This window comes from Salvia miltiorrhiza, chromosome 2, assembly GCF_028751815.1.
Source record: "Salvia miltiorrhiza cultivar Shanhuang (shh) chromosome 2, IMPLAD_Smil_shh, whole genome shotgun sequence".
Taxonomy (NCBI): Eukaryota; Viridiplantae; Streptophyta; class Magnoliopsida; order Lamiales; family Lamiaceae; genus Salvia; species Salvia miltiorrhiza.
Window position 1 is genome coordinate 4734137 of NC_080388.1, and position 24269 is coordinate 4758405.

Below are 24269 nucleotides of genomic sequence, written 5' to 3' on the forward strand. Positions count from 1 at the left end.
GAAGGCAAGAGTGTTCCCGGTTAGATGATATGATGCATTTGTTGCTGGAGTGCATCTCACCTTCTTGATTGCATGAATTGTCATCTAAAATGACATGCTGCCCCTGGGAATTCCTCCCATGCTGTTTTGTCCTCCAATAGCACCCAGAGCCAATTCGGAATGATAAAATTCGTCCCATCATAGCCAAATATCAGATCTGTCACTATTAACATCTTTGCTGCCTTAATGTAGTCCGTTTTATGCTCACCCAAACCCTGGGTCATAAACATCTGCCTCAAATTGTTGGGGGAAATTTCCTTACCGCCAAGAACTCTCTGATAAAAAGAATTTTCAGGTATGATGTGATCTGCATAGGGGTTAAAGTCGCTTTATCCAAATTTCAATCATGTCATAAAAAATAACTCAATCCTAGAAAACCTCATCACATAGCCATCCACGTAAAAAAACAACGCGGTCTCATCTGTTTTTGATACTCCTGATATCTGTCTTGATATCAAGTAATGCAGGCATTGGCTTGATCGTGATATGCGGAACGACAGTTTAAGAAAATCACATAAAACAGACTCTCTCAGCTCACGGTATCCATCATCACCCTCTATAACATTTTCTATGATTTGAATGATGTTCTCCTTGCCCTTAATATTGACCTTGTGTTTTATGTTTTGCATGCCTTTCCGTTGGAATTTCCATTGTACCTTCATTCAGAAAATAAAAGCATGTCAAAATGAATGAAACGTATTATAATGAGATCTTCAATACACAATTGGCACTTATGGCACTATTAATGCCATAAGTGTCAAATGAAATCTAAAATAAAACCAAGTAATCAATGTTCTTCTTGGCACTTATGGCACTAATAGTGCCATAAGTGTCTTCGGAAATCAAAAATAAAACCAAGTAATCAATATTCCTCTTGGCACTTATGGCACTATTAGTGTCATAAGTGCCAAAGGAAATCACAACACTTAACAGATTCCAACAATGATAAACACCTATAAAAGGTTAATATTACATAATTCAAACGAACAACGAAACATGTCAATCTATAAAAATGTTAATAGCCTCAACTAAGTGCCAAACTAATCCAAAATAAACCAAATAATCCAAAATAAACCAAATAATCAATGTTCCTCTTGGCACTTATGGCACTAATAGTACCATAAGTGCCAAAGGAAATCATCAAGTAAATTAGGGTTTTCAAGGAATTACTATACTTGACAAATCATCCTCATCTTCACCGGGGGACTCTTCGGAGTCTTCTTCGTCGGCGGATTCGTCATCTCCGGCGTTTTCTTTCTCTCCAAAATCTTCTTCCTCGCCGGCTTCTTCTTCCTCTCCAGCTTCTTCGGCCGTGGATGGAAGAGTCACCACCCGGATCGATGTTTGTTGTTCCTCAGATCCAGAACTCTCCTCTCTATTGATTTCTTTGCAAATATCTAGGACGTTTCCAAGAACTCCAGATCCGGTTTTTTCCTCATCGGATTCTGCAGAGCGTTGGCGCTTGGAGGTGGAGTTGGAGTCGGTTTGTGAAGCACCCTTGCGCTTGCGGTTGGTCATTTTTGGAGTGGAGTTGAGTGGATAAACAGATAATATGCAGGTGGAGAAGATGAAGGTGATGGTTGACGGCAGTTGACAACAGTTGACGGGGGTTTTCCACGAGATTTCCGGCGGCGCGGCTGACGGCGGTTTAGGGTAAAAGGCCCGAGAGAGAATGGTAAATGGCGGTGAAAAATTGGTGGACTAATGGTAAAAAATTAGTTTTGTTGAAACCCTATAACCCGCGACCCTAAACCCTACCCGCACGCGACCCGCGGATCGGTTCCTACCCGGTCCGCCTCTTAAGGTTAAAATCGTCCGAAATCAGAAAAGGGCCAAAATTTAAGTATTTTCAATTAGTGGCCATAAATTGTGTTTTATGCTTCATTTTGGCTACCTCAAAATTTTTCTCTAATAAAAATGTGTTTCAAGATATTCAACCTCCTAAGCCAAATAGAGTGGACAATTATGTGAAAAAGATAAAATCTTTTAGGAGGTGTATTCATCACAAAATGCTTCTGGACTTCTCCCAGCCTCAAACATCCTCACATACTTCTCTTCCGACATACTCATTAATATCGTTTTAATATTCGCTATACTCTCCACCTCTTTCGCTAGTGAGAACTCGCCCCAATTGATCACGTCACTGAGTGACGGGATGTACCCATCGGATATCAAAATCGGGATGCACTGTGAGTAGATCGCCTCCACTACCCGCGGGCTAGCAACTTGATAGCCACTAGAACACATGCAAAACTAGGGATGACAATCGGGTACGACGGGCATGGATAGTGGCTATCTATATCTATACCCGCGAACTAAATGGCTAGTGAATTTTAAACACAAAATTACTCGTGGATATCAAATGCTATCCAAACCCACCCACCACCCGCGGATATCCGCTACCTGTCGGGTATCCGTCAACCTACTATCCGTCGGATACTCGCCACCCGCTATCCACCGGATACATGCGAAACAACACAAAAAAAATCATCACAAATAATATAGTTCAAATCCACATCTTGCATTGATGTTCAAATTCACAAATTCAAAACTTGTATTTTAAGGGTGTTTCGTGGGTATTTCACTGGTATGTCGTGGGTATTTCGCGGGTAAATGGGTTTCGCCGGTATGGATAGTAAGTATCCAAACCCATACCCACGAACTAAATGGATAGTGAATTGTAACCACGAAACTATCCATGGATATCAAATGTCTCTCAAACTCGCACCTATTAGGGTCGGGTAGTTACAGATATCCGTTACCCACAGGTGAATTGCCATCCCTAGGCAAAACCTACTGCTCTTCAACATGGTTTCATAAGAAACATTTGTTGGGAGCTTATCATAGACCTTCATTTAAGGGTCCTTACCTTTCCAATGCCCCAATAGGAGGTGCCTTATGTGGCCGTGCAAGCTGCCTGTGAAGAAAGCTAGGAACGACCGCTGCAGAGGCGGAGCGCCACCAAGAAGCTAACCGCTCTCCAGTCTCCCCCCCCCCCCCCTTTGTCTTGAGGTTGATCTCAGGCAATGATGCATCTTTCACAGGATTGAAGCCTTATGAGGTATTAGCATTGCACAAAACTCTTATTGAATTGTGGAATAAGTTTGGCACATGCCTAGTTGAGAATGGACCTTGAAAATGTAGCATACATTCATACATTCAGGATCAAATTAAGAAAATTGGGGGCATGAGGTGAAGAAAAAATAGTATATATGAAATAAATTTTATAAAGTTCATTTCATCTTTATGCTTTTTTCAAACTGCAAGTAAAAGTACTTATTAAATTTTTATATTAATAACAGATGATTCTCAATAGATAATTTATTTAATCTATTTAATTTATTTTGTGACATAATTGATCTTAAACAAGGCTAAAAATCTATTTAAGTAATTTAGCTATGAGCCTATGCTTAGTAATATTCAATAAGTAAAATATGCATTAGGAACAAGTCTAACTTTTTAAAAATTCCTTCATTAAAAAATACCAACTAAACTAAAAATTTAAAAACAATAATAAACTATGAGTTAAGAGATAGAACACTCGTGATTTGATGAAGTTTATTACTCCCTCCGTCCCCAAAAAGTTTGCTTCAATTTTCTTTTTGGGGTGTCCCCCAAAAGTTTGTCTCAATCTCCTTATTTTTTTATTTTTGTACATGACTCCACCATCTACTTTACAATTACAATCCTTTAAACACTATTTTTGTATTGGTCCCACAATCAAATAACTTTTTACCAGCTTTTATTAAAATTTGTGCCGCTCCCCTTAGAGCAAACTTTTAAGGGACGGAGGAAGTATAATTTTTAATATTTATTATAGTGATTTTTGGAAGAATAACAAAAATTTTGAAGCACTTATGCAGCTATTTATGAATGTGATTTAATGAGATATTTTGGAAATATAAGAAATCCAATTTTGTGCTGAGAATGAATTGATCCCTAAACTTTTAAAGAGTAAAATAAACCTTTACCACTGTACCATTATAAGTTAATGGTATCAATTTTGTTAAAGGTGACAACATAATAACCAAGAAGCGGTTTTAACTAACTGCTTAAGTTAGTTAAAAATAGAGCCGTTGGGAGCTGTGGTATGCTGCTGCATTCTGTTTCAACTAAGTTAGTTTTAATAGGAGTTTTTCATTTTTCTGTAACACGACATCAGTGTGAGAAATAGAGAGAGCTTGAGATCTAGAGAAAAGCTTGAGGGGAAAGAAAATGAGAGGTTTTATTCTTCGAGTTTTCGATCTGTTTTTCTTGAGTGATTCTTGTATTTTGAGTGCTCTTCCATAATCAATAAAGCAATAGATTAACCCTCCGCTGACGTAGATTCGCAAGAATCGAACCCCGTTAAATCTCTGGTGTTCTTTTCTTTTCGATTGCAAATGCTCGTTTTCGTTCTTGGCTTATCAGCCGAAGTTGATTTGTTGATCACAAATAAGATATATTATATTATACTCCATCCGTCACAAAAATATGAACATTTTGTCATTTTGGGACGTCTCACAAAAACATGAACATTTCTATTTTAGTACACTACTCCATCACAATCCATTTACTTTTCATCTCTGCTTTTTATAAAGTGGGATCCCTTTTCCACTCACAATACACTTTTCTCTAACATTTCTTAAAACATGTGCCACTTACAAATGTTCATGTTTTTGTGAAACGAATGGAGTATATAACGTAGCTTTATTTCCGTCGGAGGCCTAAGATGGCCGCCTCACTGGGCAATCGGCCCTGCAAACATCTTTTTTTTTAATACATTAACAATATTAAATAAAAAAATTTAAAGACTGCGCCACAGGGAACTCGAACTCAAGACCTTTGGCCTTAGATATTAAGCCCTTACCGCTTGGCCAATACACACACCCCTGCAAACATATCTCATATTATACTAGATTGATCAAGAGAGAGAGAGAGAGAGAGAGAGAGAGAAGGAGAGAGATACCCAATCATGGCAAGAAAGCATGAAATGATCAGCTCCAAGGCTAGAATTCCAAAAGGGACGCCTCAAAGAAAGCATGTGCACAAAATTAGCAAGAACTTCAACTATGGCATCTCTATCCTTACTTTCTGCCTTACACAGATGCTGAACCATCACAACAACACTCAAGGGTAAGAAAAACATGTGCGCTCGCCTCGATAAACCCTACTTCTCTCTATTTCATATATGAAATTTTCCTCTGTGGAGCATATGCTTTTGCATGGCCCATTGTGGAATATTGGCATTTTTCCTTCCTCATATACATATATCTTGAACACCTTCTCCATTTCTTCATAGCTCCTGCAACCCAAAACCTACTTTAATCCCTCAAATAACCTATCAAAGTGTATGCTTGGAGCTAAGTAAACTTGGTAGTCAAGCACCTTATCCACTTCTTTAAAATGGAACTTTTGACTAAGTCTTTTTTGTTCAATCTTCTGTAATTATAGATTTAAATAAATTAACTCTAACAATCTTTGTAACATTTAGCCTTATTTCTAGTATAATAGAGACTAAGTTTGAGATTTTTGTGATATTACAACTAGAAATACCCTGAAACTTTCAAAATGCTCTCTAAACCCTCAAAGTATCAGAGTTTTATCAAATATATCCCGCATCTCTTTTCCGACCACCAGAAATATGACGTGGTTCGCCGGATGCCACAGTGTAATTTAAAATCTATTTTTTTTAATCCATGTCATTTTTTTATTCTCTTTTTTTAATCCATCCTGGAAATTAATTTAGGGCTAATCGAGTGTAGTCTAAAAGGGGCGAGAAAGGCGTAGCATCTACTGCCGCTGCCGCTGCCTTGACGTCGAGATCGACGGAGAAAGAGGTCGCCGGTGATGGCATAGAGGATGCGGCGAGTCGGCAGGAGAGGACTCCGTAGCATCGGACCAGAGCGGCGACAACCTCGGCTTTAGAGGGGCCTCCGACAACCGCAAGGGAGGAGAGGGTCCCCAACAGAGGAAGCGCGGCGACGCTGTGAGCAAACTCCAGCAGCGGCGGCGAAAATCTAGAACATAAGAAAAGAGAGAGCAGAGTCGATGTTGACCTGAATCGAAAGGCTAGGGCTCGATCCATGAGCAGATGAAGGACTTTAGTGGTGTTGCGATTTTCGGCCAAGGGAGGCGCGGCGACGTCAACCCCGGGGCGGTGACCGGCAATTTCAGACGAAGGATCTAGGGCTCGACATTTTCCCTTCAATTATGTGCTTTCAGCGAGGAATTAAAGAGGGATCTGGGATGCAGAGATAGACAGAAGGCGACTCAGGATGCCGTGGAGAAGCGCCTCAAAGTCCGGCACGGGATCCACCTCGGCGGGGGCGGGGTGGAGGCCGACGGCGGCGCTCCTCCAGCAGGGCGGTCAACCCGCCGATTTGAGGCGGCGGTAGCAGCCCCACGCGGCGTTTCAGGGGGCGGCGACCTAGACTTCGGGCGAAGCAGCAGCAGATCCGAGCGGCGGCGTTGCTTCAGCAGCGGCGACGTCGGGGTGACGGTGGTTCCAGGCGTGGTAGCACGGCGCGACAATGATCGAGAGCGAGAGAGACGAGAGATGTGTGTGGGTGTGTTTCAGCGATGAAGAAGAAGAAGGGGCGTTGGCTCAAGCAGAGAGACGCCAGCGTGGAGGCGGACGGCGCCGGTTCGCGCCGATCGAGCATTCGCTGGCCTCAGGCGGCGGCGGCAGAACCGAGAGAAGGGAAGGAGATGAGCTGCGTGAGTTTGGTAAAAGAAAATCGTGAGACAATCATGTATTTTAATTTTCAGAATAAAAGAATGACATGGATTAAAAAAAGAGAATAAAAAAATGACATGGATTAAAAAAAATAGAATTTAAATTACATTGTGGCATCCGGCGAGCCACGTCACATTTCTGGTGGCCGGAAAAAAGATGCGGGATATATTTGATAAAATCCTGATAGTTTGAGGGTTTAGAGAGCATTTCAAAAGTTTCAGGATATTTTTGATAAAGCGGGTATAGTTCAAGGTTTAATATGATATTTACCCTATTTTTTTTTTCTAACAACAAAGGTCTACTTTTGAATCTGTATCCATTTCACTTTGGTATCATTCAATGGAGGAAACTAGATAGCTTGTTTATTATACCAGTTTAGAATAGAGGGAAAATAAAATTGAACAAAGTTACATATTTCTTATTTTGATATTCAACCTCCTAAGCCAAACAGAGTGGACAATCATGTGAAAAAGATCAAATCTTTTAGGAGGTGTATTCATCACAAAATGTTTCTGTACTTGCCCCAGCCTCTCAAACATCCTCAGATACTTCTCTTCCGACACACTCATCAGTATCGTTTTAATATTCGCTATATTCTCCACCTCTATCACTAGCGAGAACTCGCCCCAGTTGAGCACGTCGTTGAGTGGTGGGACGTACCCATCGGATATCAAAACCGGGATGCACTGTGAGTAGATCGCCTCCACCACCCGCGGGCTAGCAACTTCATAGCCACTAGGACACAGGCAGAACCTGCTGTTCCTCAACATGGTTTTATAAGAAACATTTGTTGGGAGCTTATCATAGACCTTCATTTGAGGGTCCTCCTTGCCTTTCCAATGCCCCAAGAGGAGGTGCCGTATGTGGCCGTGCAAGCCGCCCGCGAAGAAGGCTAGGAACGGCCGCTGCAGAGGCGGAGTGCCACCGAGAAGCCAGTCACTCTCTTCCCCTGTCTTGAGGTTGATCTCAGGCAATGATGCATCTTTCACAGGATTGAAACCTTCTGAGGTATTGGCATTGCACAAAACTCTTATTGAATTGTGGAATAAGTTTGGAACATGCCTAGTTGAGAATGGACCCTGAAAATGTAGCATACATATTCAGGGCTGAATCAAGAAAATTGGGGGCATGAGGCGATGAAAAAACAGTACTCCCACCGTCCCACTTCAAATGTTCAGTTTCTTTTTGGCACGGTTATTTAAGAAATAGTTAATTAGATTATTAAGTGGTCTGGTATAGAGTTGAAAAGGTGATGTGAGCCCCAAAGATTCTCACTTTTTGAGAGTAATTTTTCCATAAAATGAAACAAGACATTTGAAGTGGGACAACTCAAAAAGGAAAATAAGACATTTGAAGTGGGACTGGGGAGTATATAAAATAAATTTTATAAAAGTTCATTTCATCTTTTATGCTTTTCCAACTGTAAGTAAAAGTATTTGTTAAATTTTTATATCAATAATAGATCACTCTCAATATATAATATACTTAATCTATTCAATTTATTTTGTGACATAATTGATCTTAAACAAGATTTAATCAATTTTAATTTTAAAAATCTTATTTCAGCATAATTCAGCGGAAGCTACTATTATAGCGATGATTAGAAATATTCAATGAGTAAGATATGCATTAGGAACAAGTCTAACTTTTTAAAAGTTCTTCCAATAAAAAATATAAACTAAACTAAAAATTTAAAATCAATAATGAACTATAAGTTAAGAGATAGAACACTCGTGATTTGATGAGATCTGTTATAATTTTTAATTTTAATTTATTATAGTGATTTTTGGAAGAATAACAATTTTCGAAGCACATCTATTTATGAATGTGATTTAATGAGATATTTTGAAAAGATAATAAATTAATTTTTGTGTTGAGCGTGAATTGATCCCTAAACTTTTAAAGGGTAAAATAAACCTTTACCATTGTACCCTTACGGTGCGTTCTCTTTGGTTGTAAATTTATCATGAGAAAATTAAGGATAAACAAAATTTCATCCTTTAAATCCTTCATTTCTTTTTCATCATTTTTTATTTGACCTTACTTTTACACTACAAAGGAGAGATAATATTATCCCTCCAAAAATGGTGTAATAATATTATCCATCATTTATAGTAAAAATGAGGAATGAGTAAGGGTTAAGTAGGAAATGAGGGTAAAAAAATGAAGGATTTATAAAAGGTGAAATTTTGGTTATTCCTCATTTTTCTCATGATAAATTTACAACCAAAGAGAACGCACCCTTATAAGTTAATATCAATTAAACAGATAATATATATATAACAGAGCCTTATTTTCATCGGAGCCCTAAGACGACCGCCTCACCGGCCAACCGGCCCTGCAAACATCTCTCATACTATACTAGAGAGAGAGAGAGAGAGAGAGAGAGAGAGAGAGAGAGAGAGAGAGAGAGAGAGAGAGAGAGATACCCAATCATGGCAAGAAAGCATGAAATGATCAGCTCCAAGGCTAGAATTCCAAAAGGGATGCTTCAAAGAAACCATGTGCACAAAATCTGCAACAACTTCAACTATGGCATCTCTATCCTTGCTTCCTGCCTCATACAGATGCTGAACCATCACTGCAACACTAAAGGGCAAGAAAAACACGTGCGCTCGCCTCGGATCACGTGTTCGATAAACCCTACTTTTGCATGGCCCATTGTGGAATATTGGCATTTCTCCTTCCTCGTATACATAAATTTTGAACACCTTTTCCATTTCTTCATAGCTCCTGCAACCCAAAACCTACTTTAATCCCTCAAAAAAATAAGGGATAGCTATTTTTTACGTGTAAATACACAAGCTTTCAGTATTTTTTAGTTTTTCCCACGAACTTCATTTCTTTTCTGATTCTTCCCACGAAATGCATTTTTCCCATATTTCTCACTTAATGATAGAGTTTTTAGATGATCAAATTAAAACTTTCCAATTTCTTGTCACAATGAAAATTTTGAATTTTAATTTTTAACCATAACTATAAACTCGTTGAGAAATATGGTAGGATAGAATATTTGGATCTAAATATCACATTAAAGATTTTCAATTTCTCGATTGGATAAAAAAATTAAATTACTAATATTTTAACCATAATTAATAATGAATTTTGAGAGAAAAAATAAATTTCGTGGGAAAAATCAAAAGAGTATTAAGTTGGTAGGAAAAATTAGAAAATGCTGAAAGTTCATGTAGCTATAACCAAATAATTTAAATTAAAAATTAACATGTGTACGTTGCATAGACAATAATATGCCACATAGAAGCCAAGTTAGTTACAAAAGTTCGTATATTTAGATTCAAAAAGAAAAGTTCATGGGAAAAACTAAATAATATAGATCAAAAGTTAATGTATTTAAACGCAAATAACCCAGATATTAATTAAGACAATTGATCACCTAAGAAATGCATTAGCATTCCTATAAAGAGGGCCCTTGAGGAATATGATCATCTGCTATCAACTGAGGCTTATTTGCAGCAGCTTCTCTAATGGAAGAGCGCGCTTTCGCAAGAATCGCCTCGCTTTTCTCCAACCTCTCTTGCTCTCTTTGCTGCTTCTTCCCCCAAAAAGCTACAAATAATCATCATATATATGCCACATTTGGAAATTAAAATATATAAAGTAATTAATCCTACATTTGTGTGTTGATGATGAGCAGTGGAAGCTTCTAGAGACGACGAATTCGAGCTGAAGAAGGCAAAAGAGTTTTGAGGATTAATGAAAGGTGGAACAACAAGTGAGATGATCAGAAGCAAAGGGATGAGTATTAGAGAAATAGAAATGGAGAAATATTGCAACTTCTTTTGAGTTTGAGGCCACATTATAATTTCATTCTTAATTTTCACATACTATATATTTATAAGTGAGAATCAAACAGTTGTGATTAATGCAGCTTAAGCTTAATTCCTTAGAGTTCAAGTTTTCTTCATTTTTACTACATTTATTTACAGGCTCATGATCCAATAAACGCCAGTCAAAACTACCTAAGCCAGTTTTTTTTTTTTTTTTTGAGTGATGCTAAACAACCATGTTATGGCTACCAACGAACTATTTAAATAGAGAAAATTTTAATTAATTTAATATATATTTTTTAAAAATAATTATTTTACTATATTATTCATATTGTATCTATTTTTTTATATTTAATGGAATTTTTTTATTTTAAAAAATTATAAAAAAAAAATAGCTACTCCAATGTTGACAATATTGTAAAATAACTAAGTACAATTTGTTATTTAGAAAAATAAATTAGAAAGATTTTTTTTTTCTTAATTAACTAGTTTGCGGATAGTTACAATATGATTGCATAATTTATTTATTTATTTTTAAATAACAAGAATTTGTCAATTGAGTTGTTAAAGTTGTATAAGTTGAAATTCATGCATGCTTGAATATCTAAACATGAATTTCAACTAAAAAGTCTTAAATTTTGGTAATATCTCTCAGTAATTATCGAGAGATGGGTTCTTTGGTAAAAAAATATTTTTTTGTAGTGGATATTCTAGATCGAGTTATTTAAGCTCGTCGAAATAAAAATATATATATACAAGACTAGGAATTACTATATATTCATATTAACAATTAATTGATATCTATTAATGTTGAAATTTATTGTTGTTATTCCCAAAGCAAACGACAAGGCAACACAAAATGTGGCGCAAAGAAAGCTTTTGGAGATTGGGAGTCCGTCAAGCCAACGACTTCTCTAATATTTTTCATATTTTGCTAAAATTAAAAGTAACCAAAAATTTCAAAATTCTTATAATTAAACATCTCTTCAATCTCCTACTTGTGACACTCATTTCGTTTTTTTTTTTTTTTTTTTTGAAACCGACACTCATTTCGTTTTCAATTAGCTATTTCTTTGAGTTTAATATATATATACTTGCATATATACTTAAAATGTAAAGGGCCCAACAAAAACCAAATTCGGACAAAGGCCATGTGACAATCCTAAGAGTTTAAAATTGTACACATATATATTTTCTATATAAACTCTAAATACTACTCCATATTTAATATTGTCACACATTAATCATCTACGAAATAAAGTAAAAGTAGATATCACACTAGAAGGTAATGTAGAAAGTAATAGATGATCTAAATTGAATACTATTATAAGTTGTAAATTCATGATATGCATCACACATTGATTCTAAGATTCAACCTTCTCAACCAAAGTGAGTGAAGCATCATATTGAACACATCATATCTCTTAGGAGGATCATTCACCACAAAATGGCGCTGCACCTCCCTCACCCTCCGCCGCAACTCCGCGTACCCGTCGTCTCCGATCTCCGTCAAGATCCTCTTCAACTCCGGCAGCTCCGCCACCGAGACTCGGACCGAGAACTTGCCCCAATCAAGCACATCACTAAACGGCAAGACATAATTCTCAGACACCAAAACCGGCACGCACTCGGCGTATATGGCCTCCACAATCCTAGGGCTAGCCACCTCGAACCCACTAGGGCAAATGCAATACTTGCTCCTCTCCATCATCTCTTTGTAAGAAAATTTGGAGTCTTTAGGCATCTCTTCCCACACTATGATATCATTGTCTTTGTCCTTCCAATGCTTGAAGATGGATGGCCTAATCTTGCCGTGTAATCGGCCGGCGAAGAACGCCAGTACGGTCCTGTTCGGAGATCCGGTCGTCGTTAGCCCAGAGATGTCTCCCGTCGGGAGATTGATCTCCGGGAACGACACGTCTTTCCTCGGGTTGAAAAACTCCGAGGTATTCGCATTGCATAGCGCTCGTATCGATGTGAAGTACAAGTGGTGCACGCACCATGTCGCCCGTGGACCCTACATTATCAAAATACGCGCAAGTGAGCCCAGTATTTTTCAAAAAATGACGTCACCAACTTATGTTGTCACTTCAAAAACCTCAAAAAAAAAGAAGTCTGATTAAGCATAATAATGTGTCACCTTGCCAGAATCTGTATAATTCAATATAAAATAATAAAATAAACTCTAAGCTCTAAGAATCCAGCGAGATGATTCATCATTCTATCATAAAGTGGGACATAAAGCATACTTTTTTCAAAGTTGAGGGTTCTTGAAGTCGGGGACACAAACTATGACATACGTACCCAATCATGACACGAGAGCATGAAATGGTCGGCGCCAAGGCTTCGATTCCAATAGGGATACTTATCGGATATAATGGCGACGTAGTCCCCGATGACCCGTTCGAGCACGGCCTTGTCGCGCTCGACTGGGTCAAACAAGTGTTGGAGGATCATGACCACACTAAAAGGGAGGAAATAAAGATGAGCTTGATTAGGATCCTCAGTCCTCAAATTATGACTACTCTTGGATTCAATTAATCCAATAAATATGCCTTCTGTGGAGTATATGTTCTTGGTGGGCCCATAGTGGAACAAAGGGGCCTCGCCTTCTGAATATACGTATATTTTCATAATCTTCTCCATTAACATGTAACTCCTGCAAAATATATCAAATTTCTTTAATTTTACTTCTTTCTCCAAATTGTGGACCTACATCCAATCCAATTTTATATACTAAATCTTCACATAAAAAATAATGGGAATATGAGAATAATAATATATATTACCCAATTGTGACTTCATAAGTTCATGGAGTATATTGTAAATTAAACCTTATGAAACTTCATATATTAATTAATGTATTTTCTCGATAAACAAGAATATATTAATTATGTTGGCAGACACTAACATGGTGTTGATCTTGCATGTATATCTCATCGAATTAATATATAAATAAACATAATAATTTAATAAAAAACTAGACTTGGAATTCACATTTTACAATAACAAGAAAGTATTGCAATCGGTTCGGATAGTATATGCACATACATATAATACCAAACGAAAGACTAAAATACTCCATTAGTTACATAGAATTTATAATAGAAAAATCACTAAAATTCTCAATAAAAGTCACTAAATTATAATAGAAAAATCGAAATTAATATTAGAGATATTAATAATGGAATTTTTTTTGAGATGGGATATTAATGAATTAATAATTACCTTTGGAAAACATAAGAATTCCTATAGATTTTTCCTCGAGGCACATAATCTGCGTCTTGTGCAAGTGGAGGAGAATCGCGACTCTTAAAAATCGCATCTTTGATCAGCGCTCTCGCCGTAGCGAGATCCGCTTCTATTTTGCCCATATTTTTGTCTCTTTCCATTCCTCTTCTTCTCATCGTTTCTTCATTCAACTCTTTCACTAATTTCTCAACAACCTTCTGCCTTTTGGGATTCTGTTGCATACACAAAAGTGGTTATTATACAAACTAGATTTATAATTAATTCAAAAACGTGTCAATGAGATTCGAACAATGAACTTTGAATTCGTTCAACAAAGCGATGAATCATAATTTAAGAGCTGAAAACGATTCATGTAATTATGGACCTATTTGAACCACTATATTTGCAAACGAAGAATCGTTCTCATATCCCTTGATGGATGAATGCAGCACTTAAATTCGAATATCACGAAAAATGTAATTCTCATGATAACCACACCCAGTTTGTCACATATCAAGAATATGTATATATGAGTAAAAGAATAGGCTTATTTGATCAATTAAACCAAAAAAAGAAACATATATATATAGAGGTGGTGATAAATGGAAGTACTTATACAGTGAAGGTAGGGTAGAAAGCCATGTTGGGATTCTTGGTCGTCGGCGGAGGCGGCGGCGGTGGTGGAGGGGCGGAGGAGGAGGCGGAGAAGGAAGAAGGGTTCCATGCCCATGGGAGAGATGGGAGAGAGGAGAGAGAGAGATTTGTGGATGTGTTAGTGAAGAGAGCCAAGAAAGCTATGGCTAAAGCTGTGAAAGCAAGAATTTGGATGCATTGAGATTTAGTGAAGCCTTTAACTCTACACAAACCTTCAACAACACCCATCATTGGCTCTGTGTTGTGTGACTTTGTCTTCTTCTTTGTTTTTTCAGTTACAAGAGAAATCCTAGGTGGTCGGAAATTAATAGGATCCTTCCAATTATAGATGCCAGCTAATCTTGCCCAATTAATTCTGCAATATCTCTCAGATTAAATTAAATATGTTAGTATGTTATAGTACTATTCATTTTCTATTATATATTTTGATTTTTTGTGGTAATTGAACAAATGTAACATGTATTGATGTCAGAGATGATGTATCAAACTAGGAAATATGCCAATAAGAGGTATAGACGAGGTGAATAAGAAACAATATGACATACAAATATTATAATAGAGAAATGGAATTCGTGTTATATATATTTACACATGGAGTGGTTAGGTTGTAAACCACTTTTAGAATATGAAATATGAATAAATTTATACCATTTTGATCTATTCATAATATAATTAATTGTTGAGATTTAATCTTTGAAAAATCGTGAGTAAATATTTGAATTCTATGTAAAATGTCCGAATTTCGAACTTTAAAATTTTCGCTCTATATGGAATTCGAACCCAATAACTTGAATTCATCCTGCAAAGTGATGAACCAACCATAAATTTTGACTATCTAAAGGTTAGAAATAATTTCTATTTTAATTTTAAAACAAGTTTTTATTTTAGCACATCTCTATTTACGTATTACATTATGTAGAGTATTCATATGTTAAAAAAAAAATTGATCAGAAAAATAATACCTATATTAAAAAATGGTACCAGTGGTACCAAGAGGTTACATAATGTGACGAGAAATACTCTTTAAAAACCATTCCTGAAAACTAATTTCTAACTCCACCAATTCAAAGATTTTACTCCAACTCCAAAAACTAGCTTTAATATCTCCTATCATCTTGTTTACCTCCCAATTCTTACTTTCGAATCTACTTTCATTTCTCCCTTTCCAAATAAGCCAAGTAGTGCACGCCCAAAGTGCCGATAAGAACTTCGTGTTGTTCTTCCTCATCCCAAGATTTGTGAAGGCTTCAAAGTGTGCTTCAACGTTGTTTGGTCGAACTGAATCAACTCCCACCCATTTTTGGATTTCATTCCATACCATTTCTGTCTTCGGGCACCGGAGGAAAAGATGATGAGTTGATTCCTCCTTTTGGCAACATGCATTGCACATAACTTCCTCCTCTCCAATCGGAATCCTCTGTTTAAGTCACAGGTAGGCAACCGATTTCTCAAAATTCTTCATGCCGTGACTTTAGCCTTTTGTGGAGAGCGGATCTTCCATGCTTTCACATATTTCTCCGTGAGGCTTGTCGTCGTTCTCTCCTCCAGTCGCATTTCCATGATGATTTTATATGTTGAACTCGTGGTGAAAGCTCCTTCTTCTTCTGCATTTCAGTTCCATCCGTCGTCCAAACCTGCGCATATAGTTTAATACTGGATACAGCAACGGTTAGATCATTCACCAACTCAACTTCTCTATTGAAAATTTCTCTCCTCCACCTCCATTTCCACTCCCAAATATCCCCCACCCAAATTCTCATTTCACTAATTAAGGCTTCTTTTTTAGAACTAAGATTATAAAGTCTAGGAAAAGAAATTCTCAATGGTTTGTTCCCCACCCACCTATGTTCCCAGAATTTCGTCTCCCTGCCATTCCCGACCTTTATTTGTAGATGATTCACAAACCAAGACCCGTCTGTCCCCTCCCCCCTACTACTATTTTCGCCCACCATCCTCTTTTATACCCCCGATTTCCCCCAAGTTCCATACCCTCCTCCCCCCACAGGATATCCCCATATAAAGACCTCACTATCTTTGCCCAAAGTTGGTCACCCCCCACTAGATACCTCCAAAGCTATTTCTTAACCAACGATTCGTTAAACCACTCAAGATTTCTAAAACCAAGACCCCCTTCCTGCATGTTAACACAAAGCTCTGACCATTTCACCCAATTAATCACCCCAGAATTTGATCTCCCTCCCCCACAAGAATTTGGCACACAAGTAGTTGATATTTCTCACGGTAGTTTTAGGAATCAAATCAAAGGAGAGCTGATATACAGGAATTGTCTGCAGTACCGATTTAACCAAGATTATGCGCCCTGCCAACGCGAAATTCAAATTCTTCCAGCTTTCGATTCTTTTCTTTATCTTCTCCTCCAGAAAACTCCAGTATTCATATGTTAAAATATCCACCTTAATAATTTTGTACATGGAAAATACTTACTTTTATAAAAACAATGTAGAATGTACTCAAATTTAAGTGAAATGACAAATACACCCTTAAATGTTGGTTGCTTTGCATGCATGGATTTTTTTTTTTTTTTTTTTGTATGAAAGTTCTTATACAAAGGGTACTTGTATGAGAAAAGTTAATAGTCGCTCCGTTCACGAAAAGTATGACATTTGTTTTTTCATTTTTGGTGTCCATCAAAAGTATGACACTTTTATTTATAACTAGAACATGACTCTACATATTTTCTTCATATTTTATTCTTACAAATACCCATTTATTTACAAAATAATCACCCTTAATTCAATCTCAATCACTCATTTAATGCAACAATGGGATCCTTTCTTTGCTACATAAAAATTACCATTCATTTTATTAAAATATTTGCCCACCAAAAATGTCATATTTTTGGTAGACGAAGGGAGTCACACATTTCTTACGCAATTGTTGAAAAAGCACGTCGGTAGACATATGATTAATTAAATTGTGTATTAAATTAAAAACACAAGTGAATCGAACTTCGAATTTCTTGATACTTTGAATTCATTGTCTGAGTTAAACTATTTAAAAATAGGTTTAAACAATTATTAAAATTTTCTCGGTTTATATTAAAAAAAGTGAAGCTAAAAGGAAGAGTTTAGACAGAGCATTAATGAGAGGTGGTAGGCTATGGCTATCTATCACATTTTGGAAGGTCCGCTAATTAATGACGGAAAACTACTAACTAATTAAGTGACAAAATCGATGATTAATGACACAAACTACTAATTAATTACACCACCCACTTCCTTTTTTTTTGAAACCACTTCCTCACATTATAATACAAATGTCTGAATTCAGACAATATTCAAAGTGTTAGATATTAAACGTGTAAATTGAGATTTATCCATTTGTTAATAAGCATGGCCGACGCAGAAAAAAGTTTTGGTAGAGGTTAGATTTTTCAAATTTTAAAGTTCGAGATTTTATAAGACAATTTTTTTATGATTCGATTAGATGAAAGGAGATTTTACATAAAATTTAACAGATTGTCTCCCCCCCCCCCACTTGTGTGTGCCATTGTTAATCGTCGATTATAAATTATTTTAAAGAGTTTATACGGTTCACCAACGTATAAGATGTTTTAAAATTTTATTTCAAAGAGTTTATAAGTTTCAACGATTTATAAAATATTTTAAAAATTTATTTAGTTAAATAATACGAATAAGCTTTTAATTTTTTAAACAACTTATGAGTTGTTTTAGAAAAACTTATAGCACAAACAACCACCCTTCAAGTATCCATTATAAATAAATCTTATTATCAAGTAAATGTTTCATTTCAAAATATCGCAATAAAATGATGTCATATTTTTTATTATCCTTATTATTTATGCAAATTATTAACTTGTTGAATTTTTTATGCCAATAGTTAGAGATTACCAAAAAAAAAAACAATATTTTGATAGTGACAGACACTCTCTTGGGTGAATAAGTCCATAAAAATATAGAATTATTAATTAAGATTGCGGCCCAAGTAGCCCAACAAGAATTGGGCGACCAAAAAAAGCTAAACATAGTTTAAAAGATAAAAAAAAAATAGAAAATAATATTAAGGTCCAAGGTTGTCTTGTCTAGTCAGCAGGTTCCCGCCAAAATGACGCGTGCTCACCTGCTTTTCGCGGGAATCCCACTTCCGCCGCGACACGTGGCGCGAGCCCATCTCCCCCGCTGCCACCAAGCGGTTTCTTTCCCACAAAGATAATATATACTTTCAAAATCCACTGCTTTTCATCTGATTCAATAAACAAAAGTGGTTGTTGATTGATCCCACAGCTGCTTTTTGCTTAGATGATAACTCAACCACCATAAACAAAAAAAATCCCACCTTTTTCCTATTGAAAATTTTGATGCTTTAGTTCATTTTCTTGAATCTTGAGGTAAGTATCAATGGAGGTGCCAATTGGGTTCGCCGCCAAGTGTTGGAGCTTCATCTCCTTCTTGCCCTTCTTCTTCTCTCTCTTCATTCTTGGCTTTCTCAAAGGTATAATATGCTTTCTACTTCTTCCCCAATCTCACCTTCTTACACATATTGCACATTAGGGTTTCCATGATTTACATAATAATCATAGAAATTGGTGGTTGTTGAGTTGAGCAGGGTTGATTGTATGTCCAATTGCTGTCACCATCATAGCAGTTGGAAACTCTGCAGTTGTAATAGGCCTCTGGCCTGCACATTTTCTCTGGACATACTACTGTGTCTCAAAGTAAGCCTTCTAAGCTCTAATCTATGGAGTTTGTTGTGATTAGATACAATTTTGATTTCTGCATAATGGTTTTTGTAAGCAGAAGCAAAAGAGTTGGATGGATTTTGAAGATTCTAGTGTTGGTTTCATTGCCTCTCCCCTTGATCCTCTGGCCTGTCATGGCAATGGTTGGGAGCATTCTTGGTGGGGTGGGGTACGGCTTCTTCGCCCCCTTGATTGCAACGTTTGAGGCCGTTGGAGCCGATGTCACCTATAAATGCTACCACTGCTTCATTGTGAGTCTTTGTTTTTGTTCAGATTTCTCATATAAACCTGCATTTTTGCAATATGTTCAAATTTGTTGGCTAGCTGTAAGAGATGGAGTTTTTAGGGAAAATTTGCTTTTCAAGATTAGCCTAGATAGATAAGAATATGACATGTTAATCCATTGTTTACTAAAACGGATCAAAACTTTGGAATATGTTATATGTGCAATTGATAGTGAGGAGCATTGTCAACTAGAATGCAAATTCGTTGGCTAGACGTGAGAGATGGAGTTTTTAGGGAACATTTACTTTTGAAGATTAGCCTAAATAGATAAAAAAAAAAAATAGCATTGGTTAATCTGTTATTTACTAAGATGGATCAAAACTTTGGGATATTCGATGTCCTTGATAAGTTTCTAGCATTTGATCTAATTTTGTTTGATTCATTTCTCATTGGAAAGTACTCAATCATTTGTCTTATCAATCATGAAAAGTAATATTGGATTAAAAGGCTTTGAAACTTTTCCCCTTAGTGTGGAGACATATCTCTAACTTGTTTTGTTGTAATTAACTAAGAGCAAGGCAAATATTTTTCAGGATGGCTGTTTTTCAACTGTTGAGGGTAGCTGTACAGTAGTTAGAGATTTTACAGATTTCTGTTTCCACTCTTACTTCTCCTACATGGATGAACTAAGCAAGGATGTGAACGAAGACGAGAAACCAATAGACATAGAGTGAGAAACTCATTCATGTAGAATAGTGTTAGTTGCTTTGTCACGGTAGAGATGCTTATTTAGAGCTTGGCTTTCAGGTTATGGAGGCTACCTGGCTGTTTCTTGGTTTCTAGTGTTGCGATTCTCGTAGATGTTCCTCTAATCACGGCGGTGGCTCTTTGGAAGAGCCCATATATGTTGTTTAGGGGATGGAAGAGGCTATTAGAGGATCTGATTGGCAGGGAAGGGCCGTTTCTCGAAACAGTCTGTGTCCCGTTTGCTGGTCTAGCAATCCTTCTATGGCCTTTGGCCGTGTTAGGCGCCGTCTTGGCTGCTTTCTTCTCGAGTTTCTTCCTCGGTCTTTATGCTGGAGTCGTTGTTCACCAGGTATATATAACGTTGTTCCTTCCCTCTGTATCGCTGACTAGTGTCGGGTATCAATGATATGATTGTCCCGTCTAGGAAGATTCGCTTCGGATGGGTCTTGCTTACACTGTGGCGGTGATTTCTTTGTTTGATGAATACGCGAATGACTTGCTTGATTTAACGGAGGGTTCGTGCTTTCCCAGGTATATATACCGTGTAGACTCTTTACATTTTGGAATTTCCTCGATGAGGAGAGTCGAACAATGATTTTGACTGTGTTCGACCTTCTTGACAGCCAGGCCTCAGTACCGTCAAAAGACGAAGCCTTCAAGCGGACTGGAGAAAAAGAGGTCGCTCGATAGCCAAGAAGGCTCACGCTCACGCTCGTCTAAGCTAGTTTCGGAAGGATCAAGAACACTAAAACAAGCTATTCAACGATACACACCTGTGCAGGTAGGTATGCAAGTATTTGTTTTGATTTGAAGCATGAAAAGCAATAAGTTGACTGTGGTGTCATGGTAGGTATGGGATTGGCTCTTTAAGTCGTGCGAGGTGAACGGGAAAATTCTCCTACGAGAGGGGCTGATAGGCGCGAAAGATATTCAGGACTGCATGGTGAAAGGCGACTGTAAGAAGCTGGGCGTCGAGCTGCCTGCTTGGTGCATCCTACAGTGTCTCCTCACCTCGGCAAAGTCAGATTCCTCTGGCTTGATTATATGTGAGTTTTCAGTCCTGCTTTTGATGGTTTCATTTGGTTTCATGATAGTTAAACTGTGGTAACGTTTATGCAGCGGAGGAAATGGAACTTACGAGATCCAACTTGCCGAGAGACAAGGTGTTGGAGTGGTTTATCGGCCCGCTCTTCACCATGAAGGAGCAGATAAAGGGATTGCGATTGCAAGAAGACGAGGAGAGTTGCCTGAGAAAGCTGGTTTTAGCCTGCAACAATGACATGCCGGAAGACTGGGACGACACCGGGTTCCCGTCTACGGACAAAGTGAGAAGAGCACAACTGCAGGCTGTGATTAGGAGGTGAGTACGACATATGTAACACTTGCCTGTGTATGACTACAACATGATTTAAGAGCATGGTGCACTGTAACAGGCTGCAAGGGATCGTGGGTTCCATGTCGCGTCTGCCCACGTTCAGGCGACGCTTCAGGAATTTAGTGAAGGTGTTATACGTCGAGGCTATTCAGACGGGCATTCCGGCCAAGCATGCCAACACCACCTCAAGAATACATCTCTTTGTACGAGGGGGGAGAAGAGACAGACAAGAAGACATGGTGTGACCAGTTCTACATAGTATACTGCTAGTTTAGCTTTGTATGTTTCAATTAAACACCCTAAATCTATCTACCTGCTCATATCATATAAAAAAATTGGCATCCATATCTTTAATTTATCCACAACATATATCTTGATCTTTCTAAGCTTCAAATTTACATGCTAGCATAACAGCAAGGAACTTTCCTTCGACAAAGCCTGCTTCGTGTGCAAAATCAAAACCAGATATGGAGGTTAGGTGGAGTCACCTTCCGAAGCATCCGAGGACGGAGGAGGTGAGTGTCGAGGAAAGAAATCTTAGTCCGGCCGACCCTCCGGGGAAATAGGAGACAGCATAGTAGAGAAGAGCCAGCACCTAACACACAAAATATCATCTAGAATCACTACATCATGATTCAAACATAGTAAATAGTAATAACTATGTGTGTAGTGTACCTGTAACACAGAAAAGAAAACGGAAAGAAGGTAGCTGTGGAGCACCATGGATACATAAATGGTACCAACCATGCTGCCAAGAAATCCCAGTGTGAAAGGCAGTCTCTGTGGGAACAAACAACAAAAACCACAAACGCATATTACTCACCAAAACACAGAAACAGCAGTACCACAAACAACATTAAGGTAATTTTCGAGGTACCTCTTTCGACACCATGTGAGTGAGCTGATTCTTTGGACCCCTCAGGGCGAAAAAACGAACCAACGATCGAGGTACACCCGATGGTGAAGCAGATTGCAAATTTTTGAGGCTTCAGCACCATGACAGGAAGAAATATGGTGAAAGCAATGAAGATAAAAAAGAATCCAGCTGCAAGGAAGAACCCGAAATACACTAGAGATTTTCCCGATGGCACACTGCTAGTAGCAGAGCTGAAGCTCCCCGGCAACTCCCTCACCCCTTTTGAAACCCTGTTCAAGATAAGGGAACAAAACAAGAGTTTAGACTATAGATGACATGAAACATATACCTTCAAGTCAAGTAGGTTTTCTGCAAAGATTCAGGCAGAGAATGATATGTATTGAGGAGTTGGAGTTGGGGCAGTATTAAATGAAATCTCTGTTTGCAGGGGACGTAATTTAGGGGTTCAAAACTGCAAAATCGAAAATTTCAGAGGAGCAAATCAACCATCATCATGGTAAAGCGATAAGCCACATGTCCAACACCTTAAAATTGAAGTGAAGGGAATATATGTGTGATCCACTACTACCAACACCATAACTCTTATCAATATTGATATCTATTACTCTTAACAAGGAACAAAAAGCAAGATCCATCTACTTATCAGATTGACATGATATGATTTAATGGATTTGGACATGGAATGTATCCAATCTCTAACCTATGCATAACAAACAAACTTCCAATTCGTAACAATTGGGCGAAAGGCGTCAAATTGATCTCAGCAGAAAATCAAATTAGGGATTTGGATCGAACGAGACTTCACTGATTTTGAGGCAAACAGCAAAATTTTGAGCCATTGATCGGGGAATCATCGATTTTTCCAAAATTATGCCACAGTGGAAACCAACATAAAGATTTGCACAAGCTCAAAAGCGAAAAATGGATGCACATGAATCTTTTCTAGGTTTCGAAATTCCTACTTACACGCTGAATGTGGAAGAGACTCTGTCGTTGGCGGACCGCACAGCGGCCTCGAGATCGAAGGATGAATCGTCGGCCGCGGGCTCCGAAGCGGCGGCATACGCGTTCCAATCGGCGAGCAGGGACGACGACGTTTTTTCGAGATCGCTGCTTGGGCCGCCCGTGAACCACGACTGCGCTGTTTTCTGCATCTCGGTCTATTGCATACGGCTAATCGCGGAAAGACAAGGGATACGATAGTCGGAATACGCGGTGATTTTTTACGGCGAGCAATTCGGCGGCGGGCGGCGGCGCGGCGGTGTCTGATGATTGCGAGAGAAATGGATCTGATACGTTTACGACTCTGCGTACAGTTGCAGTGTTGTTAAATTATTTTCTTCAGCTGAGTAATTAAATTATTTATTATTTAAATTTTTACTACAAATTAAATTGAGATGGTAGTCGAGAATTTCAATTTGATTATATCGACGATAAGTAAAATCGATAATATATTAGAACATTTTAAAATGTCATTATTTATAACTAAATATAGTTTCAAATTTATATTTCAAGGGAAAATTATGATGAGTTTAATAAAGGATTCATGACCATATTAAAAGGTAAATTTGAATTGCATCATCGCGAAATGATTTATGTTTCAATGACAAATTTCTAGTAGAATTTTACGATCTTAAGACCATCGTTCAACTCATTAATGACACACGAAATCGCTTCTTGAATTTGAAACCTATGTAATTATAAAGGATGACGCTTTAATGTGTTTTAATATTGTGTCGCTTTTCTTAATTATCGATTTAGCTAAGAAGAATTTTTTTAGTGCCAACTCAGCTTTAATTTAGGAGAAATTTAGAATCGCATGCAAAAATCAAAATGTTTAAAAAATTGAATATTTTTGTTGGAAAAAAAAAACATAGTATGTTACTACAATTTAA

At 37.6% G+C, this 24269-nt stretch overlaps 3 protein-coding genes and 1 pseudogene across 6 annotated transcripts; 1 reads left to right on the forward strand and 3 right to left on the reverse strand.

The window, feature by feature from the left end:
• Nucleotides 1-7102: 7102 nt before the first annotated feature.
• Nucleotides 7103-10518, reverse strand: LOC131012751 (probable glycosyltransferase At5g03795). 2 transcript variants are annotated; one of them, XM_057940755.1, is made up of 4 exons: nucleotides 10390-10518; nucleotides 10152-10304; nucleotides 9187-9490; nucleotides 7103-7836 (listed from the first exon to the last, which is right to left on the reverse strand). In XM_057940755.1, exons 2-4 carry the CDS (start codon nucleotides 10202-10204, stop codon nucleotides 7165-7167), a joined length of 1029 nt encoding a protein of 342 aa, XP_057796738.1. In that variant the 5' UTR covers nucleotides 10205-10304; nucleotides 10390-10518; the 3' UTR covers nucleotides 7103-7164. The 2 variants fall into 2 exon arrangements, with proteins under 2 accessions (XP_057796738.1, XP_057796737.1); XM_057940754.1 differs by lacking the exon at nucleotides 10390-10518 and having other exon boundaries at nucleotides 10152-10361.
• Nucleotides 10519-11850: 1332 nt separating this feature from the next.
• Nucleotides 11851-14725, reverse strand: LOC131012731 (probable glycosyltransferase At3g07620). 2 transcript variants are annotated; one of them, XM_057940727.1, is made up of 4 exons: nucleotides 14395-14725; nucleotides 13774-14009; nucleotides 12850-13204; nucleotides 11851-12562 (listed from the first exon to the last, which is right to left on the reverse strand). In XM_057940727.1, the coding sequence occupies exons 1-4, from the start codon at nucleotides 14659-14661 to the stop codon at nucleotides 11897-11899; spliced, it is 1524 nt and encodes a 507-aa protein (XP_057796710.1). In that variant the 5' UTR covers nucleotides 14662-14725; the 3' UTR covers nucleotides 11851-11896. The 2 variants fall into 2 exon arrangements, with proteins under 2 accessions (XP_057796710.1, XP_057796711.1); XM_057940728.1 differs by having other exon boundaries at nucleotides 14389-14523.
• A 3636-nt stretch (nucleotides 14726-18361) lies between these two features.
• Nucleotides 18362-21862, forward strand: LOC131012727 (uncharacterized membrane protein At3g27390). 2 transcript variants are annotated; one of them, XM_057940722.1, is made up of 10 exons: nucleotides 18362-18903; nucleotides 19018-19126; nucleotides 19209-19401; nucleotides 19969-20105; nucleotides 20183-20471; nucleotides 20547-20653; nucleotides 20750-20903; nucleotides 20973-21168; nucleotides 21242-21482; nucleotides 21556-21862. In XM_057940722.1, exons 1-10 carry the CDS (start codon nucleotides 18810-18812, stop codon nucleotides 21740-21742), a joined length of 1707 nt encoding a protein of 568 aa, XP_057796705.1. In that variant the 5' UTR covers nucleotides 18362-18809; the 3' UTR covers nucleotides 21743-21862. The 2 variants fall into 2 exon arrangements, with proteins under 2 accessions (XP_057796705.1, XP_057796706.1); XM_057940723.1 differs by lacking the exon at nucleotides 21556-21862 and having other exon boundaries at nucleotides 20973-21142.
• LOC131012756 (protein transport protein SFT2-like) lies at nucleotides 21825-23717 on the reverse strand (annotated as a pseudogene).
• Nucleotides 23718-24269: the final 552 nt, after the last annotated feature.

Coding starts and splice junctions, on each gene's coding strand:
- LOC131012727 (XM_057940722.1), top strand. CDS start 18,810: ATGGAGGTGCCAATTGGGTTCGCCGCCAAGTGTTGGAGCTTCATCTCC. Junction 20,472..20,546: donor CTGGAGTCGTTGTTCACCAG/GTATATATAACG, acceptor TGTCCCGTCTAG/GAAGATTCGCTTCGGATGGG. Junction 21,169..21,241: donor TTCCTCTGGCTTGATTATAT/GTGAGTTTTCAG, acceptor ACGTTTATGCAG/CGGAGGAAATGGAACTTACG.
- LOC131012751 (XM_057940755.1), bottom strand. CDS start 10,204: ATGATCATATTCCTCAAGGGCCCTCTTTATAGGAATGCTAATGCATTT. Junction 9,491..10,151: donor AATGCTAATGCATTTCTTAG/GTGATCAATTGT, acceptor TTTGGGTTGCAG/GAGCTATGAAGAAATGGAAA. Junction 7,837..9,186: donor TGCTTTCTTGCCATGATTGG/GTATCTCTCTCT, acceptor CTACATTTTCAG/GGTCCATTCTCAACTAGGCA.
- LOC131012731 (XM_057940727.1), bottom strand. CDS start 14,661: ATGATGGGTGTTGTTGAAGGTTTGTGTAGAGTTAAAGGCTTCACTAAA. Junction 14,010..14,394: donor CTTTCTACCCTACCTTCACT/GTATAAGTACTT, acceptor TGTATGCAACAG/AATCCCAAAAGGCAGAAGGT. Junction 13,205..13,773: donor AATTCTTATGTTTTCCAAAG/GTAATTATTAAT, acceptor TATATTTTGCAG/GAGTTACATGTTAATGGAGA.